The sequence below is a fragment of the Nothobranchius furzeri genome, chromosome 13 (genome assembly GCF_043380555.1).
Source record: "Nothobranchius furzeri strain GRZ-AD chromosome 13, NfurGRZ-RIMD1, whole genome shotgun sequence".
NCBI classification, from domain to species: Eukaryota; Metazoa; Chordata; class Actinopteri; order Cyprinodontiformes; family Nothobranchiidae; genus Nothobranchius; species Nothobranchius furzeri.
Window position 1 is genome coordinate 24,619,361 of NC_091753.1, and position 19,098 is coordinate 24,638,458.

At 41.3% G+C, this 19,098-nt stretch overlaps 3 protein-coding genes across 8 annotated transcripts in view; 1 reads left to right on the forward strand and 2 right to left on the reverse strand.

Moving 5' to 3' along the window:
- gdpd5b (glycerophosphodiester phosphodiesterase domain containing 5b) overlaps window positions 1-2,929 on the reverse strand; it is an 85,113-nt gene extending 82,184 nt beyond the window's left edge. For 3 of the 4 annotated variants that reach the window (XR_008563685.2, XR_008563684.2, XM_054742879.2), the window contains exon 1: window positions 2,606-2,928. The gene's annotated coding sequence lies outside the window, so the exon portion shown is untranslated. Of the gene's footprint in view, window positions 1-2,605 lie in introns of all 4 variants that reach the window. The other variant, XM_054742878.2, reaches the window with a different exon arrangement.
- A 10,418-nt stretch (window positions 2,930-13,347) lies between these two features.
- On the forward strand, window positions 13,348-16,757 carry serpinh1b (serpin peptidase inhibitor, clade H (heat shock protein 47), member 1b). 3 transcript variants are annotated; one of them, XM_015952048.3, is made up of 8 exons: window positions 13,378-13,503; window positions 13,940-13,971; window positions 14,468-14,617; window positions 14,730-14,922; window positions 15,012-15,282; window positions 15,366-15,464; window positions 15,547-15,779; window positions 15,874-16,757. In XM_015952048.3, the coding sequence occupies exons 3-8, from the start codon at window positions 14,499-14,501 to the stop codon at window positions 16,174-16,176; spliced, it is 1,218 nt and encodes a 405-aa protein (XP_015807534.3). In that variant the 5' UTR covers window positions 13,378-13,503; window positions 13,940-13,971; window positions 14,468-14,498; the 3' UTR covers window positions 16,177-16,757. The 3 variants fall into 3 exon arrangements, with proteins under 3 accessions (XP_015807531.3, XP_015807534.3, XP_015807533.3); XM_015952045.3 differs by lacking the exon at window positions 13,940-13,971 and having other exon boundaries at window positions 13,348-13,503; XM_015952047.3 differs by lacking the exon at window positions 13,378-13,503 and having other exon boundaries at window positions 13,510-13,971.
- A 305-nt stretch (window positions 16,758-17,062) lies between these two features.
- Window positions 17,063-19,098, reverse strand: part of gucy2f (guanylate cyclase 2F, retinal) — a 28,845-nt gene continuing 26,809 nt past the window's right edge. Inside the window, exon 18 of the mRNA XM_015952043.3 lies at window positions 17,063-18,911. Within this exon, the coding sequence (XP_015807529.1) occupies window positions 18,830-18,911 (82 nt within the window). The 3' untranslated portion in view covers window positions 17,063-18,829. The remainder of the gene's footprint in view (window positions 18,912-19,098) is intronic.

Below are 19,098 nucleotides of genomic sequence, written 5' to 3' on the forward strand. Positions count from 1 at the left end.
ATGAGAACATTTTTTCTGAATACCCTCTCTTCCAGTAGGCTGCAATTTAACACCTCCATCTCCCATAAGGCAGATTAAAAGGAAGCGCTGTGAGTTGCATCACCCTGAAACGGCAGCGCTGTGACCTTTTCTGAACCAGGGAAAGTCACATGTTGCTAGCTGATTTGACTTTGACTGATCAGAGATGGAACAACCAGTTGTGTTTCTAAAATGTGAAGAAGCCCTTGTTTCACTAATCTGCACTGCAGAATGTAAAAGGTTTATAGGAATTTCTGCTCAAGGCATGAATGTCTAGGCTGCACACAGATGTAAGCAAGTTCTGGTGGCCTTGCCTGCTGCATACTTTAACAGGTCAGATGAAAGAAGCTGCGCAGGATTAAACCTCTGAGGCCTAGTCCACACGTAGCCAGGTTAAAAAAAAAAAACGAATATCCGCCCCTCCAAAAACTTGCATCCACACCACCTCATTTAAAAAAAATAACTCTGTCCACATGTACCCAGATAAATACGTTGTTAAGGACATGCCAGACCTGTAGGCGGCAGTACTTCCCCCGTTCTTAACCTCGCCCTTCGTCTGTGGTCTTCCGCAAGGAGCAATAATTCCGCTTGCAAAAACAAACAAGCAAAAAGCGCTTGGACAATTGATAAAGCAAGTGCAGCTCTAAGGGCATCCATGCTGTCGGTTAGTGTAAACACGGGTCGCACACGTGATGTCAGCATTTTTTTGTCGCGGAAAGTGACGTTGCGGAACTTAAAACTCCGGTTTTGTCCGTCCACACGCAGACACCCAAAATGGAGAAAACGCAGATCTTCACTTTGGCCGGAGTTTTTAAAAAGATCAATTTTCGTGTGGATGGCAGGCCAAAATGTAGAAAAATATCTAAGTTTTGGCAGATCCCCGGCTACGTGTGGACAGGGCCTAAGTGGACACTTGAGAAAAACACTGTAGCTGTGCCTTATTTCACTGATTAGTAGTTAGCTTGTTGTGTTCTTGAGATGTTCTGGAAGTGCACACAGTGATTTTAATTCCTAAAATCTTCCAAATGTCGGGCAGCATTTGTCTTAGTGAAAAGTGTCACTTGGGGAATTGTGTGTTCAGAGTTCAAATAACTTTTAATTACAAGTTGAGCAACTAAAAGCCAAAACAAACTCAAACCCATCTTAGATGACCCTGCTCCAGTGTGGTGACAAATGCATTAAAATGAAAAATGATCCGATTAAACTTACAAAAATTTGAATATGGTGTATAATTTCATTAATTTAATAACTCAACTTAACAGGTGAAACTCCTTCCATGCAGAGCCAGACATTTCAAACCTATAATTGTTATAATTGTGATAATTATGGCCTACAGGTTTTGAAAACACATTCAAAATATCAGATAATTACAATATTGAACCAATAAAACAAGATAAATGTCAGCCCTCTGAAATGCATAAGCAGTACTTTGTTTGGCCCCTTTTGCTTTTACAGAAATAAACTAACTTTTTATTCCATTTTTCTCAGGTTTATCTGTAGATGAATTACGAGTGACATCATCTTGATTCAACAACTTCAGATTAGTCATGAATAAGTGAGACCTTTAACTCTGAAGTTCTGTTTTGCCATCTTTAAGTGTCTGCGGGTTTTTGACAGATCACAGATGTTTTCCTTCCTATTTATGAAGCACCCACTGGACATTGCTACTTTATAGGACTACTGGTATCAACACAAGTAGACAGGAGCAGTTCTACAGCCCAGAGAACCAGAACAGCTGAAACACAAACATGATCAATTTTAAGAAGTGATTTTCAAAGTGCTTGCAAAGGATATATTATTATGCATAATCCTAATGCCATGCACAGCTTTAAATCTATTTGCCAAAGTCACTCGGCTGTAAGTGGAGCGATTTGAGTGTTGGGTGTAATGCTCAGATTATCATATGGCACACAAAGTCATGCTCATAACCTGGAAACACTGTCATAGCGCTGCCCTCCCTTAAACTGAGCCACTTTAAATGAACATAGACACTAAGCATGCACAGATAAAAGGAAAGAAGCGAAATGAATCACCTAGCTAAACAAATCCATAACAGCAAGTTTAAAAAATGTCTTGACTCATCCGAACTTATCTTTCAACTGTGTTGAAATACATGACAACATTGCCTGTATGGAGAGGCTCTGAACAAAAACAGTCATCCGTTTTATTGAGGGTGTAGTCCTGGATGTGAAAATATTATCAGAGACAATAAAGCCTCATGAGTTAAAGGAGCTGGACCAAAAGGATCTACCTTTGAGATAATGCAGTTGATGTCCTGCAGTGCCCTTTCACTTTATGTAAACGCACAAGGCTAATTTCTGATCAACTTGTCTTCAAACTAGTGGCTTATGGGTGTGTTGTTGTGAGTTATCCATAGACATTAAATTAAAAGGTAAAGTGCTCTATTGTATTATAAATGGGCCCCATGAGTGCTGAAATGTAATTAAGCCAAATTGGGAAATCACGTGACAGTTTGACCTCCTAAAAACAACAAAGCAGATGTTAGCTGGCGTTACCATGGATATATGAGTAACGGTCCAGGGAAACACATTCATACATATTTTACTGCTATTTGAAAGTTTCCCACCTGTCTATGGGACGCTATCACTTCCAGGCAGCTCCACCGTCCACGGTGGAAGTTGAGGTTTTTCCTCTCCGATAAAAAACGGGAACAGCTCGTGTCAGAGGTGGAGGAGCGTCAACACACCGGTAAACGCTGACGGAGCCCAGGTTTAACAATGAGCAAAGTAGTGAGTGAAAACCGACAGAGCCTGCGGATTCGGTCCAAGATAGAAGAACTGTCGCCTCTTGTTTTCAGCAACCCCGTCCTGTAGGTAAAGTGTCCCTGTCGGTGTAAACCTGGTACCGTCCGCCGCCTGTGTGATTCAGACTGGTGGGAGGAGAGTAACGTCGGTCTTTTTATCTTCGAGACGGCGTCACTTTACTCCCGCTCGGTGCGTTCAGGTCACGCGAGGAATAATCGTTAATCGAACATACTGAACTGCTTTTACAAAAACACTATCTTCTGTTTGAATAAATGTAGGTGTTCCTTGATTTGTGTGCCATTTACGTGTTTTTGGTAGCGCAATACAGCTTCACATAGAGGTTTTTCAACGAATAGACCAATTAATATTTTGTAAATGTACAGATTCCAATGTCACTTGAATGCAACGCTAACGTTGACGCCAAAGGGCATTAAGGTGGAAATATCAATCTGTGATCAATATGTTACCTTCCCACAGCGGATCTTTTTCATATTAATCAAATATTTCATGAGAATGATAAGATTTCATTTCTGCACATTACATTAAAAAGAAAAGGGCTTTGCCTTGTTCTTTTCCTTTATGTGTTTTATAAATATACCTTTTATTTGTGATGTGTGTAGATGTGTGTAAGCATGGTTATTGGATATATTGAAAAAATGAATTACTCTCTCTCTCTCTCTCTCTCTCTCTCTCTCCTTTTCTATTCTATCCTATATTTTCTAAATTACTGGTCGAAGCTGAATACGCACCTCATATTTTAGTATAACATTAGATGAACTCTCTCATCTAATGATTATTTGGTCCTTCTAAACTCATCACTTTTATATTAATTTTAAATAAGTCCAGTGTCTCACTGAAAAGTCTGCATGTGCAAAAATTGCCCAAATAGAAAAACTTTCTAAAACAAATTTCTAAACACTGACGTTTAGCTTAACTTTTCCATCTCTGTACTTGTTGGGACAATTTTTAAATCCAACAAAGGATTTGATCCTTGAAAATAAAAAGGTACAAAGAAATTTATTTCCAGTTTTTGTACAAACTAACCTTTTTGAATAAAGAATATTTGTATAATATTGGGGCTAATTTTAGGTGTAAAGGACACCCATCGAGGGTTTGTCAAATACGTGGAAAACTTGCCATTGCCATCATCAAAATAGACATGAGCCTGGGAGCACTTTGGAAAAGTTTGCCTACACATCCAAAGAATGTAACCTGAATCTATGTTGTGTGGCCTGTGGAGGAAGCCACATGTCAGGTTTTCCTTGAAAAACAACTGAGTTCTTTGAGAAAAACATCTATGATGGAAAACTAAACATGAAAACATGTCTTGTTTGTTCACTCTTCACCAGAGAAAAGCTTGTTACCACTGAAGTTCAATAAAGCTGGTATTTGTGAAGGCATGGTCATGTATCACAGCCTATAGCAACTAGCACAAAGATAGTGATTCAGAGGCAGCTATTGTAATGTTACCTTTAACCCTCTGGAGGCAGGTGTTGCAGATTTGCAACATTAAAACCTACCTACCTGGTTACTCCACGTACGTATTTCATGAACATTTTTTACCTCAGAAGTACCCCTGAAGGACTTAGTTGTTTGTCCTTTTATCAAAACTTATTTTGTGCCTGAGAGGGTTAAGGGAGCCTAACCTGCATCGTGTGTGTGTTTGAACGTCCAGATCTCTCCACCGATTCTCATAAGAGAAAAAACCGTTGAGAGGCTCAATTCTTGTTTTTTATTTTAGAAAATATGAACAAATTGGTTAATAAATTGTATTAATTAGTGTCACAGAATAACAGAAAAGATAAAGAGTTAACAAACAAAAAGCTTTCTTTCTCCTAGATCTTATTTTTAACACCATCATTCTGCCAGCACTTTCTTGAGGTAAACTAATAAAATCTACTGTAAGCTTCTGTCGATTCAGACTTTTCCTCAATCTGGACTTAAGTAAAATCAATATATTGATTTTTTAGAACAGAGGAGTCACCTGTAGCCGAGATCAGAGGAATCTTGTAGCGTCAGCAGTCTCTCACCACTCAAACTTGTGGTGCTCAGCCTTGTCCTGGTCAGTTTTATGAAAATATACTCAAATGATGCAAAGAAATCCAAAAAACATTCAAATTAATTCAGTATATCATTTCTTGAAACTGCAAGAAATACACGTTTGCATTAAATACAAGATCTTTCCTTATCATCTTTTTGCATCAGCTTAAACAATGTTTAAACCCGAGTGTTTGTTGTGGCTGAATTCACTGGGCTGTGATTTCTGGTTTATTTCGTGTTAAATGACTCATCTGCAAATAAAATCTTTTTCCTGAGTTGGGAAACATTTTAGTTTCTTGGATTTTTGTTGCGAAGTATCAGTTTGGATATTTACTTTTACATGTTCAATATATTTTTAATAAGAATATGTAAAAAGGAGTATTATTATAAAAGTTTGAATAATGCTAAACATGATATTAGATAAGAGTGGAAAATATTAAATAATGTAGTTCGACCAAAATTAGGTAATGATACATTTCCGATTTTTTTTAACAGTATTGTAAAACATGATTATGGTGATGTGGCTGATAGCTTTAATAAATTATTTGTAAATATAGGGTCGGCATTGGCAGAAAACATATCTAGCTCTTCAACATCGCATACACCATTCTTAAAAAAAAGTCAAACCTAATCCTCATTCCACGTTTCTTTCAGCTGTAGAGGAACAAGAAATAATACAAATTGTAAAAACATGTAAAGGTAAAACATCAACTGACAATCATGGCATTGACATGATGACGGTAAAAAAGGTGATAGAAGGAGTTTCAAAACCACTTGCATATATTTGCAATTTGTCTTTTCAATCAGGTGTATTCCCAAAATTAATGACAGTTGCAAAAGTTATACCAATATATAAAACTGGGGATAAGCATCAATTTACGAACTATAGGCCAATTTCATTGCTTCCACAATTCTCCAAGATTCTTGAAAAATTGTTTAATAAGCGACTCGAAATATTTTTGAATAAATACAAGATAATGTCAGACTGTCGAATAGTTCAAAATCACTAGCTCTGGTGCATTCTGTGGAAGAAATTACAACGTCAGTTGATCAGAAGAAACATGTTCTAGGGATATTTATTGATTTAAAAAAGGCTTTTGATACGGTTAATCATTAAATGTTGCTTGAAAAGGTAGAGAGGTATGGGATTAGGGGTGTAGTGTTGAGCTGGTTGACAAGCTATCTACAACAGAGGAGACAGTTTGTGAAGTTTGGAGGATGTTCATCTACATGGTTGGACATTGTTTGTGGAGTACCACAGGGGGGTACACACACACACACACACACACACACACACACACACACACACACACACACACACACACACACACACACACACACACACACACACACACACACACACACACACACACACACACACACACACACACACACACACACACACACACACACACACACACACACACAACACACACACAACACACACACACCTTGACATTGTCTCTGCAGGTGCATCTCCATGTGGCGGAGCAGGCAAAATGTTCCTCTCAGGATGACTTCCTGTGACACATCCTTATTTGATGTGGCTGCTCCGCTCCGCTCCCTGCAGGCTGACGTTAGTCAGCAGCTCCAGCTGCTTGGCTTTGTTTTGAACTCCGCCCATTTCAAAATGCCAACCAGCATCCACAGGCAGGAAGGGTGGCACAGCTGGCAGGGGTCGTCTCTGCAGGTGAGGTTACATAACGCAGCAGGATGGGTCAAAGAGCCGCCGACTGATGCTTTTTGAAGGCAGACTGATTTTCACAGAGCAGGCAGAAGGTGGAACTTTCAGGGATTCTGGAGATTTTTAAAACAATAAAAATCACTTAGTTAAACTGCGAGAGCCTGCTACATATCCATTCATCCATCCATCCATCCATCCATCCACCCATCCATTCATTTTGGCTGCTTATCTGGGGTCGGGTCGCAGGGGCAGCAGCCTAAGCAGGGAAGCCCAGATATCCCTCTTCCCAGCCACTTGGGCCAGCTGCTCCGGGTGGATCCTGAGGCATTCCCTGAACAGCCGTGAGACATAGTCCCTCCATCATGTCCTGGGTATTCCTTTAGGTCTTCTCCCAGTTGGACGTGCCCGGGAAATCTCACAGGGAGGCGTCCAGGAGGTATCCTAAATCCCTGAGCCACCTCTACTGGCTCCTCTCAATGTGAAGGAGCAGTGGATCTACTCTGAGCCCCTCCCGGATGTCCGAGGCTCTTGACCTATTTCTAAGGGAGAGTCCAGCAGCCCTGCAGAGAAAACTCATTTTGGCTGCTTATACCCAAAGTCTCACTTTTTTGGTCACTACCCAAAGCTTGTGATCATAGGTCAGGGTAGGAACGTAGATCGACCGGTAAATCGAGAGCTTCACCTTCTGGCTCAGCTCTCTCTTCATGACAGATGGTACAACGCCAGCCTCACTGCAGACACCAATCCACCTGTTGATTTTGCATTCCATTTTTCCCTCACTTGGGAACAAGACCCCAAGATACTTAAACTCCTCCACTCGAGGCAGGACCTCAGCCCTGACATGGAGAAGGCATTCTTCCCTTTTCAAACTCAGGACCATGGTCTCGGATTTAGAGGAGCTGATTCTCATCCTAGCTGCTTCACACTCGGCTCCGAACTGCTCCAGGTAGAGCCGGAGATCACGTTCAGATGAAGCCAACAGGAACACGTCATCTGCAAAAAGCAGAGACCCGATTCTCAGGCCACCAAACGGATCCCCTCAACACCTTGGCTGAACCTAGAAATCCTGTCCATAAAAGTTATGAACAGAATCGGTGACAAAAGGCATCATTGGTGCAACTTTCACCGGAAACGAGCCCGAATTACTGCTAGCAATGCGGACCAAGCTCTGACACCGGTCACATAGAGACCTAACAGCCTGTATCAGAGGGCCTATGCCCCATTCCCTCAAAGTACTCCTTAAAGGGTCGAACACCATCTCCAAATCCACAAAACACATGTAGATTGGTTGGGAAAACTCCCATGCACCCTCCAGGACCCTCCTAAGGGTATAGAGCTGGTCCAGTGTTCCACGGCCATGATGGAAATCACATTGCTCCACCTGAATCCGAGGTTCGACAATCCATTGGACCCTCCTTTCCAGATCCCCCAAATAGACCTTACCAGGGAGGCTCAAGAGTGTGATCCCTCTGTAGTTGGAAAACATCCTGGGGTCCCTCTCTAGGTCCCCCTGCAATATAATGCAATTTATCTAACGTATGCTAAAAAGTAGTTTTCTGTCTTAAATCCAACAGATATTCAATTCAAATTTTCTTTATTAATCCCAGAGGGAAATTAGAGAATATACATCCTACAAATACTTCAAAGAAGGTAGATTTGAGCAGATTTCACTGAGTGTGTGAGTGGGGATGGGTGGGGGGATTGGAGCTGGGGGGTGGGGGGTGGGGTTTGAGCAGTGAAAAGCTTTCCCTCCATCTAGTGGTTATCGGCCTACAATACAACACTGTGTCTGTGGAGAAACTCTAAATCTAGACCTGAAGTACCACTGCTGCATAGATATTCACTGTTATTTATTCCATTTTAGAGACATTTCACATTTTATGTTTAATTTAGATGCACACACACACACACACACACACACACACACACACACACACACACACACACACACACACACACACACACACACACACACACACACACACACACACACACACACACACACACACACACACACATGTTTATGTTTATTCATTTAGCAGACGCTTTTATCCAAAGCGACTTACAATTCATAACCTATAGGGCATGTACAGTACAGGCCATACGTTTGGACTGGACACACCTTCTCATTCAATGTGTTTTCCTTATTTTCATGACCATTTACATTGGGAGATTCCTCACTGAAGGCATCAGAACTTTAAAAGAACACATGTGGAGTTATGCACTTAACCAGAGCAAGTGAAATAACTGAAAACATGTTTTATATTCTATTTTATTCAAAATAGCCACCATTTACTCTGATTACTGCTTTGTTCACCCGTGGCATTTTCTTGATGAGCTTCAAGAGGTAGTCACCTGAAATGGTTTTCCAACAGTCTTGAATGAGTTCCCAGTGTTGGCCCCTTTGTAAATGGTCATGAAATTACAGTTTTTCTCAGTTGCTTTGGTGCATTTCTCACAACAGAATTAAACTTTGCACAACAGTCAGTTCAACCTCCACAACAAGTAGTCGTTTTGGCACAACCTAGTGGCGGTTTCATGTTCATTTCGTCCAAAGGCAAGTGAAGCAGTTAAGTACAAGTGTCTAAAGAATGGTCACTTTTGACTGGCTACTCATCACTATCTCCTTGCTTTTATCATGAATGTCACAATTATTGATACTTGTACCGGCTGAATAGTCATTGTCCTTACAACTAATAGTCTTCATTTCATTGCTTGTGTCATTGCACTCAAAATTGTTGAACATCTTGTCAAACAATTTGTACACCCATTTTGAAAACCCTATTTTTAAGGAGTTTCCATGGAAATCTCCATAAATTACTTTTCTCAGGTGAACCTTATCTCACACTAATGAAAATTGGTGTGTGTCCTGGTGACAATCGGACATTGTATGTAGTGGTTTGGGACAATGTTAGCTTCCATCACTCTGCTGTAGTCAGGCAGTGGTTTGCAGCACACGCCAGGATGCTTATGGAGTTTCTTCCTCCTTACGCTCAACTCCAAAATCCAATTGAAGAGTTTTTCTCTTCATGGAGTTGGAAGGTATATGACAGGCATCCACATACCCAAATGCCCCTGCTAGCAGCTATGGATGCAGCTTGTGATGACATCACAGCAGAGTCCTGCAGAGGATGGATTCGACACTCCAGAAGATACTTTCCCCGATGCATCGATAGAGCTGACATTCCCTGTGATGTTGATGAAAATATGTGGGCAGACAGACGGGAGCGTCTAGATATCAATGATTGATATGCAGCAGTGTCTGTTCAGTTTTTTGTTTGATTTTTTTGTTTCATAACTACTGCAGTAAGGTTTACTGTGTGTGAGTTTAAGTTTGCTGTAAAATGTTTGTTTTACTGTATTTCCCCAGTTGCACAACTCTGTGAACAGTTTGTGAGAAATGCACCAAAGCAACTGAGAAAAACTGTAAATATTATTAAGAGTGCATATGAAGTGTCTTGATTTTCCTTTACAATTTATGGTTTTCAACAGACTTGACATGTCGTTGGGAAGCACCTACAAAGAAATCCGTCACAATGAGAACATGTTCAAACCATTTGATTTTGTGACCAAAGGTGCTGGTGTAATGACTTGTAATTGTGACAGCCCTGACACTTTGATTGATATAAGTACTTGCTTTTGATGAATACATTATCTGTTTTGATTAAGGGACTTGCTTTTGAAGCATTGACTACTTATTTTGAGCAACTGACTTGCTTTTGAACTACTGACTTTTCGTTAAGATGAAGACGTGACTCACTTATGCAAGTTATCCACCATGCTTTGCAGTAATTGTTTTGAGAAGAGCCTTAGTACTGGTGCAGAGATCAATTCTGTTGTGATAAATGCACCAAAGCAACTGAGAAAAACTGTAAAGAAAACACACTGAATGAGAGGGTGCGTCCAAACTTTTGGCCTGCACTGTATATATATTTATATGTGTGTGTGTGTGTGTGTGTGTGTGTGTGTGTGTAACAGTAACAACTGTCTGGCTGATATAAAAAAGTGAAAATATGTTGGTTAGAGCACTTTCACACTTCAGCCACTAGGAGGCAGACTCATTCTGTGTGACTCATTGACTTGATGGTGTGTCCCATTGATGATGATGATGATGATAGATAGATAGATAGATAGATAGATAGATAGATAGATAGATAGATAGATAGATAGATAGATAGATAGATAGATAGATAGATAGATAGATAGATAGATAGATAGATAGATAGAACCCTAAATGTGTAATAATTAAATATCAAAACTCACCATGAATAAAATGTGTGTTTTGGTCTCCCAATAAACAAAACAAAGTTTCCCCGTGTCCTGTCCGGCTGTGAAGCAAACAGAATTTATGTCTGCCTTACAGATTTACTCTCAGGTGGAGCATCAAAGCTGCTTTAATGTCACACCTGATACTTAAAACTTTATTGTTACTGTTTTTTGGATGCTTTTTAAATCTGACCAGACACGGAGACAGAGGTGAAAGAGAAAGGAAGAGACAAAAGGAAGACTCTGCTGCTATCATCCCAGACTACTGAGAGATTCATGGATCCCAGAGAATTTCTTACAAACTGTTCAGTGCCTCTCTTTCTGCAGATTGTATAAATAAAGTATCGGTAAATATTGACAAAGAAACAGTTTGAGTCTCCTACTGCACTCGACTCCAGAGGCTACATCACACAGCTGGACTGAAACATTTTGCTGATGTTGCATCATCGTCTCTCTTGCAGCTGTGCTCATCTTCCTTCACACATCTAACATTTTTAATGTAAAATCTTTAGCTGATGGTAAAAAAAAAGTCATTTCAATTGAGAAGAATCTTTAAATCAAAATTAAATTAGACTTTTAATTACTTTAAATATTGTCTTTGAGCCAACTCTGAGGAATGTGTTAATTGTTCACGAGGAGGAAACCAGCCACATCTGGAGGAGATGAGCAGGAAGGATGGTGTTCAGTAGCGCCAGTTTGCTTTGGCAGGATGATGATGTAATCTTGATTGTTCACCAGAAATTCCCAAACATGCTTCTGTTCCCTGCAGGAACTTTACACACAAAGCAGCGTTTAAGCTTCCACTTCCACTCCCACTTCTTACCTGCCAAAGGTGTTTCTAAATTTAAAGAAATCTTTTTAAACAATATACTTCTGCACTATTTTAGAGTTGGAATAAGTGTACTTGGGCTGAAAAAGGAAAAACAGCTGCCCACACTTCCGCTGACGTTGGAGTGATGACGTCCAGATGTTGCATTCTCAAACAGCGTTTCTCACCAGGAGTTATGTAAGAAGTTGCTCCTCCCTGTCGAGAAAACGTGCTCGACACGTGCCTGACCCCTCTCGCTGGCCTTTCAGGGTTCAGCTGGAGAAATGTTTCATCATTTAATGTAGTTCTGTAAATCAGACGTAAAACCATGAAACACGTTTCTGCTGCGTAAGCTTAATGATGGATCAGAGAAGATCTGGAAGTTTCTTCATGTTTGCATGGTGACGTACACGAGGCAAATATTCAGAAGCCACAAAGGAGGTTCTGTGTGTGTGTGACCCTGGGGAACGACACGCATCCATCCATTGCTTTCACCATTTTAGGCTTTCCTTTAATGCCTCGTTCATCTGATAAAATACAAACTTCTGAATGTTCTTTTCTCACAAATCAAGGGTCTTTATTTCACTAGAGAGTCAATAGCATGTGTGTTTCTCTAACGGGACCATCCGACCCAGGTGTTGCCCTCACTCGGCACAAGCTGAAGAATGTCAGGGTGAACTGTGACCTTTAACAGAAACAACACCGCTACGGAGGGAGGGGTGCTAATGAGGTGTGTGTAAGGAGTAAGGCATTTGTTTGATGCCACAGTTTCTTCGTGCACTTTGTGACTTTGCAGCATGGTGAGACTGAAACGCAGAGTCAGCCTGGGAACTTTTCCTCTTAACGTTTGGAGAATGTTCTGGAATCCTCCTCCAACACCACGTCACCACAGAAAAGGCAAGCCACTCTTCAGCTGGCATGTCAGGACCGTTTTGTAGAGAGCTGTAAAAGATGAAGCACCAGGAGGCTGCAGGATAACGCTGATTAGAAAACAGTCGATCAGAAGCTGAGTCAAAACAAAATTGTGTTTATTCCATTATGTTGCACGTAATCGTTACTTTACCTGCATGTCTGGTTACTTAAAACAGGTCAAACAGATGAAAAAAATACATAACGGCCAGGAATTTGATGGTGCACCCTGAAAAAAGGCTTAACTTTAAATCAATTATTTAGAAACATTATTTAGAAATTTAAATGAAAATGTTCTTGCAAAGGTTAAAAAAAGAGGTTGCGGAGGTGTGTTCGTCAGTAATGATGGCCTCCACTGCACCCCCATCCTGGAGAGACGTGGCACTGTGGGGGTGGGGGCAGACTGAGAGCTCACTGCTTCAGTCAGGAATGAACCCAGCCGAATGCATCTTATAAAATCTTCCCTCTTTCGTTTGAAATTCATCGTTAGTAATAAAGAAAACTGCAGCTAGAAACAGGTTTCTGTTGCTGAATCAAAGAACCGTTTCAGATTCAATCTGTGTGTTGCTAAAACAACAGAGTTGCACTGAAGACCGACTCAAATGAAACAACACAAATCCCACACATAAAGGAATATAAAAGTCTTTTGTCTTTTACAGCTGATGAAACCACAGCTGAAGATTGAGTCAGCACACGGCGATACAGCCGAGCCCAAAACTGACCAAGAGTCAGATTTCCTTTTATTTCAACCTCTAGTTATTTGTGGAAAAGTTATGAAACGCATCCCAAAGGAGTTCACTTCTGCTCTTCCCATCTCATAGCTCAACCCTGTGATTTCAAGAGGGGGAGGTCCCAGCTCCCAACCTCCTGAGCAAACACAGTCCTTATTTGAATATCCCATTCCCATCTTCCAGAAAATTCTCTTCATGGATATATAGAGCTGCCGAGCCGTGTCAGGGATACGCCACCCGCCACATACATCTGAGAGGACAAACTCTGCGAATCGGTGCCAGGTGAGAATGAGGGAATAACAGAGTTCTTGTTTTCAGGAGGGAATGCTGACGGTGAATGGACGGCTTTGTCTCCAGGGCTGAACTTTACAGTTCAGCGTTTTTTCCTTTTAACCAGTGTTCAATCTGTTGCTGCACGTTTGCAGGGAGAAAACTTGAAACTAGAAGGCAAAAGTTAAAGATTTCTGTCAAATTAATCCAGAATGAGAACAGAAAGAAACTCTTTTGTGTCTCTTATAGAAAATCAGAAGAGAACTTGAAACTTCTTGTATAACATTTTGTTTTTAAGAGCATCAAATCAGAACTCTAAAAAGTGTGATTTGATTTATTGTGACACACAAAAAGGGGACCGGAGGAAGCCTGCATGTCGAGTCAGAGCCTTAACATGTTCTCACCACTTGCTCTGTGGCGATTACTTCAATCACCTTTTGTCTTTCAGAATGAAAATCGCAGACATGAAAACATCTCCAGGTATCCAAAAGTAAAACCAATGTTTTCTGTGTCATAAATGTTCAAACAGAGAGATGCAGGCGACGTCTCTGCACAGGAAACAGGATGTTGCTGCAGCTGGTTATTTCCAGCCTGAGGATATGGGTTTGACTCTTTGTTCAAACTCTTTGTGATGAAATGAGTTAGTCACAGCCTGCAGACTTATGTGGCAAAGTGTGCAAAAGAAACCCAAGTCGCCCTGCAGGTCTTTTTCATCCAAAGAAGTGAGAAGTATCCTATTTCAGCTCTCAGCTGTACCTCCACTGTGTGCCGACGTGGCACTAATCATGTCTGCCTAGACTGGAGCCTTTCCAGAGTTTCTCTGTGGGCGGAGCTTGCCCTGTCCTACCCTGTCTCCACAGCTTCATAATCAGTCTTTTGCCCACTTAAAATTCTTCAGTAGATGTGCATTTGCTCCATTCATTCAGTGACTTTTGTGGCCTTAACCGTGTCTTCTTTTTTGTTTCTTTGCTTGCAGGCTGCTGTAGCTGCGATCAGATACTGACAGGATGTGGATGACAAACATTGTCGCTCTTTGTCTGCTGGCCATTGTGGCCTCTGCAGAAGACAAGAAACTGAGCAGCCATGCCGCCACGCTGGCTGACACAAGTGCAGACTTGGCCTTCAGGTCTGTTTCCTCGTGACACTTGAAACATAAATTTGCAAGCCTGTGGCTTGAGCGTCTAGATGTATTTGTTGGAAAACTTGAGTTAATTTGTTTTCCTGTGATTTCCGTGCAGCCTCTACCACTCTATGGCTAAGGATAAAGACACGGAGAACATTGTCGTCTCTCCCCTCATCGTGGCTTCCTCACTGGGGCTGGTAGCTCTTGGTGGGAAAGCCTCCACCGCCTCCCAGGTGAAAACTGTCCTTAGTGCTGCCAAACTCAAGGATGAGCAACTCCACACTGGTCTGTCAGAGCTCCTCTCTGAGGTAAGCAAGGCATAAATCTGAACCTTTCCCCTAGAGATTTAAATCTGAAATATGCTTCTATTTATTCATCATGAGTCATTCTTTCTCAGGTGAGTGATGCCAAGACCCGCAACTCCACCTGGAAGATCAACAACCGCCTCTACGGCCCCAGCTCCATCTCCTTCGCCGATGACTTTGTGAAGAACAGCAAGAAGCACTATAAATACGAGCACTCCAAGATAAACCTCAGGGACAAGAGGAGCGCCGTGAACTCCATCAACGAGTGGGCGGCCAAGTCCACAGACGGCAAGCTGCCCCAGATCACCAGTGATGTGCAAAACGCAGATGGAGCCATGATTGTCAACGCCATGTTCTTCAAACGTGAGTACAGACGAGAGTCTGAGCCCCACTTCTGAGCTGAACTGTGCAGAAAAGTGACCGAATGCTGTTTTTCGACTCCACAGCTCACTGGGATGAGAGATTCCACGATAAAATGGTTGATACCCGCGGTTTCCTGGTGACCCGCTCCTTTACTGTTGGAATTCCCATGATGCACCGCACCGGTGAGTTTCTCTACAATCTCAGCTTCTGATCTTGTTATGTCTTCCCGACTGAACGCTGATGAGATGTCTCGGCTTCCTGCAGGTCTTTATGACTTCTATGAGGACACAGAGAACCAAATCTATGTGCTGAACATGCCTCTGGGCCAGAAGCAGGCGTCCATGATCTTCATCATGCCATATCACCTGGAGCCTCTGGGCCGTGTGGAGAAGCTGCTGACACGGAAGCAGGTTGACACGTGGATCAGCAAAATGGAGAACAGAGCTGTTGCTATCTCCCTCCCCAAAATCTCTTTGGAAGTCAGCCACAACCTCCAGGTAAAGGCTTCAATCAAAGCACAGATATAAACAAATCAGTGATCAACCTTTAGTTTTGAACATTCTTTACTTGATTTTTTTTTTTTTTTTGTAGAAATATCTAGCTGAACTTGGCCTGACTGAAGCTGTGGACAAATCCAAAGCTGACCTCTCCAACATCTCTGGAAAGAAGGACCTCTATCTGTCCAATGTGTTCCACGCCTCCGCCCTGGAACTGGGCCCTGAAGGAAACCCGTTTGACTCGAGCATCTTTGGCACCGATAAGCTGAGGAACCCTAAACTTTTCTACGTAGATCATCCTTTCCTTTTCCTGGTGAAAGACAACAAAACCAACTCCATCCTCTACATCGGCAGAGTCGTTAGACCCAAAGGAGATAAGATGCGTGACGAGCTTTAATGTTAATGTTCTCAGTCATGTTAGGTAGCTTTAATATTTGTGAAATCGGGACAGGAAATGATGTGTGTGAGTGTGTTTGTGGATTTCATTGGTGTGACTGTTACCTCACATTCCAGTAGGCAATCTGGTCTGGACATCTGAGCATATACAAACTCTTCACTCCAAAACAACCACTCTCATTAGGACGAACCTAAACCAGCTTCAGATTCAGTCTGAATACTTATATTAAGTATGGTGCATATTTTAAATGTAATGTCCTGCTTTGCCACTGTTGGCCGAAACACACCCCAAGTGCGTTTTCTTGCATTATCTTTAATGTTTAAAGAAAAAAAAGATCTTTGCACGCACTCTCTCTTCTGTATATTTGCCTCCGTGTTGTGCTGAACTGTTCCTCAGCTCTGAGCTGAGTTTGTGGCAAATGTCTGGGTCTTAACTCATGCTCAATCTCCAGCCATGGCTTGTCATTGTGTCACTGTGGGTGTTTTTTTGTTCTCTCTCTTTTTTTTTTACAAAGAAGCTGTTGAAATTTTGTAATTATGAAACAATGTGTGAATTTTTATTAATAAAAGAGAACGAAGAAACCCTTGGTGTTTTATTTTGATGAATGAAACCTGAATTCCTACGCAGTTGATACAGACCTAGTCAGAGTGGAATGCATATGTGAGCACACTAGTGTGTGCATGTGTCAACAATTAAAAGATAACAATCTTTCCAGCTGACTGGATGTCAGAAATTCCATGCAAGTCTGGAATGCTGGGATTTAAAGGTGAAGCGCCCCTCTTTGAACTGGAGGCAAACCTTTTTCCGACCGCACTTGAAATAATGTAGACATCAGGATAATAGTTTGGAAGAGATCAACCCCCCACCCCCCACCCCCACCCCCCCGCACACACTCACACACACACACATGCACAATGTAGCAAAAATAAGTCAACAAAAGCTGGAGTGCAGGGTTCACATGGTGATTGGGTATAGTCATCAAATATATTCCAAACGGGTTTTCTTCAATTTGTCCTGAATTCATCACTCACACGCACACACACGCACACACACGCACACACACACACACACACACACACACACACACACACACACACACACACACACACACACACACACACACACACACACACACACACACACATGCACACACACTGACTGATAACTGGGTCAAACTGTAACAAAGAACGGCGGAAATGAAGCCCTCAGCATTTTCATACACACAACAACAGCACTCTCTAGTGGTTATAGTGACACAAATAAATGCTTCGTTATATGGCAGTACATACATAAACATAAAACATATTTGCATGGCGTTAATAACAGAGGAGACATAAAACATAAAAATAAAGCCACATTTCATGTTTCTCATAGCTTTTTCTGATTCTGTTCATTTATTTATACTAAACACAAAAGTAGCTGGACCTACAGTTATCCTCAAGCTTGGATTTAATCTTCCTTTTTATTCAAAGTGGAATAAAGTCTGACTCATTCTTAAGCATTCAATTTTGAACGTTTTAAGGACAAAAATATGTTAACAATGCATACAGAAGCGATCTGCTGTGATTCATTGTAAAACATATAACCTTGTGTAAAGAAACATCACATCTGTCTGTAGTTTTATGATGGTTTATGATCATTTTGCATCCAAAGTGAATCCTTATTTTTTTAACCATTTTAAAATGGAGTTATGATTAATATGTGAGAATTGTGATTAATAAAGCAAATGTGTAATTTAACACAGTTTCTTATTAGTTGTAATAAAGTAATATTAATCACATAATAGTGTGGCCAGAATAAACGCAACCTACCGTTCTGAATAAAGCTTTTCTTTTAAAAAAGCATCTTATTACACATTTTTCGTGCTTTCCGAGGAGTCGTCAGTGTTTTACGTAATTTCAATGGAATTGACTAACAGAATTGTTAAGAGTAAAGATGGCGACTGTGTCAGACACAAATGTGACATAAAGCCAAAGACTCTATCTAAACACTAACTTTATTTTACTATAATCTTAAAGTGCTGACATCCAGGCTCACAAAAAGATGTGAAAAACAGAAAAAACATTGAAATGTTTCAGTGTGAAACTAACTTCTGTTAACAGACTGAGCGTGTGTGTGCTTCCTTAGACAGCCACCCTTTTAGAGTGGGCCCACTTATGAAACGTTTACTCTAAAATAAAATTCTGAGCTTTTTCCCCGTCAGATGTCTAATTAAAAGCTACACCCCAGCTCTAACAGGAGTGAACTAAACAGACCTGAAGAATGACATCTCACTATGGAACAGACGTTAGGGACATTCAGGCATATGGACGGGGAAACCTCTGGTCGTCCTGAAGTATTTGACCACGCAGTGGCCAGTGCGTTTAGAGAGGACTGAACGAGTCCATCCTTCACTGAGGAGCGGGTTTGTCTTCCCTGCGACTCTGGCAGCAGGCAGGTAGGCAGGTCATGTGACCACTCTCATTACATTAGCACCATGTTGTTCTGCTGTGCTGGTAGCAGGAAGATTAACCGGTCCATGAACAATCCTCTTAAATAAGTCTTCATTAAGCTACACTGAGAGGCTGGGTGGTGCTCTCAGAACTCTCAGTGTTTTCCTCCTTCTGATGCTTCTCTGTACTTTGTGCTTTCATAGATTTTCTCCTTCTTCCATTCAGACCTTCTTGTCCACCTGCCTGTTGGCCTTGCGGAAGAGAGTCTTGATCTCCTCTGTCATCATCTCCTGCCAGTTGTCCCTAGTTCACAGGAAGTATTCAGTCAAAGATCCAAAATAGATTATATAAAACAGACACCACGAATGAAGACATTTTACAGGGGAAAATCTACCAATACCTCACAATAACAACGGGAAACAACAAAGAATTACAATCCGCTTAAGAAGAAGAGGACAAGATCAAAAGATTAATGGGGCGGTTGATTAGG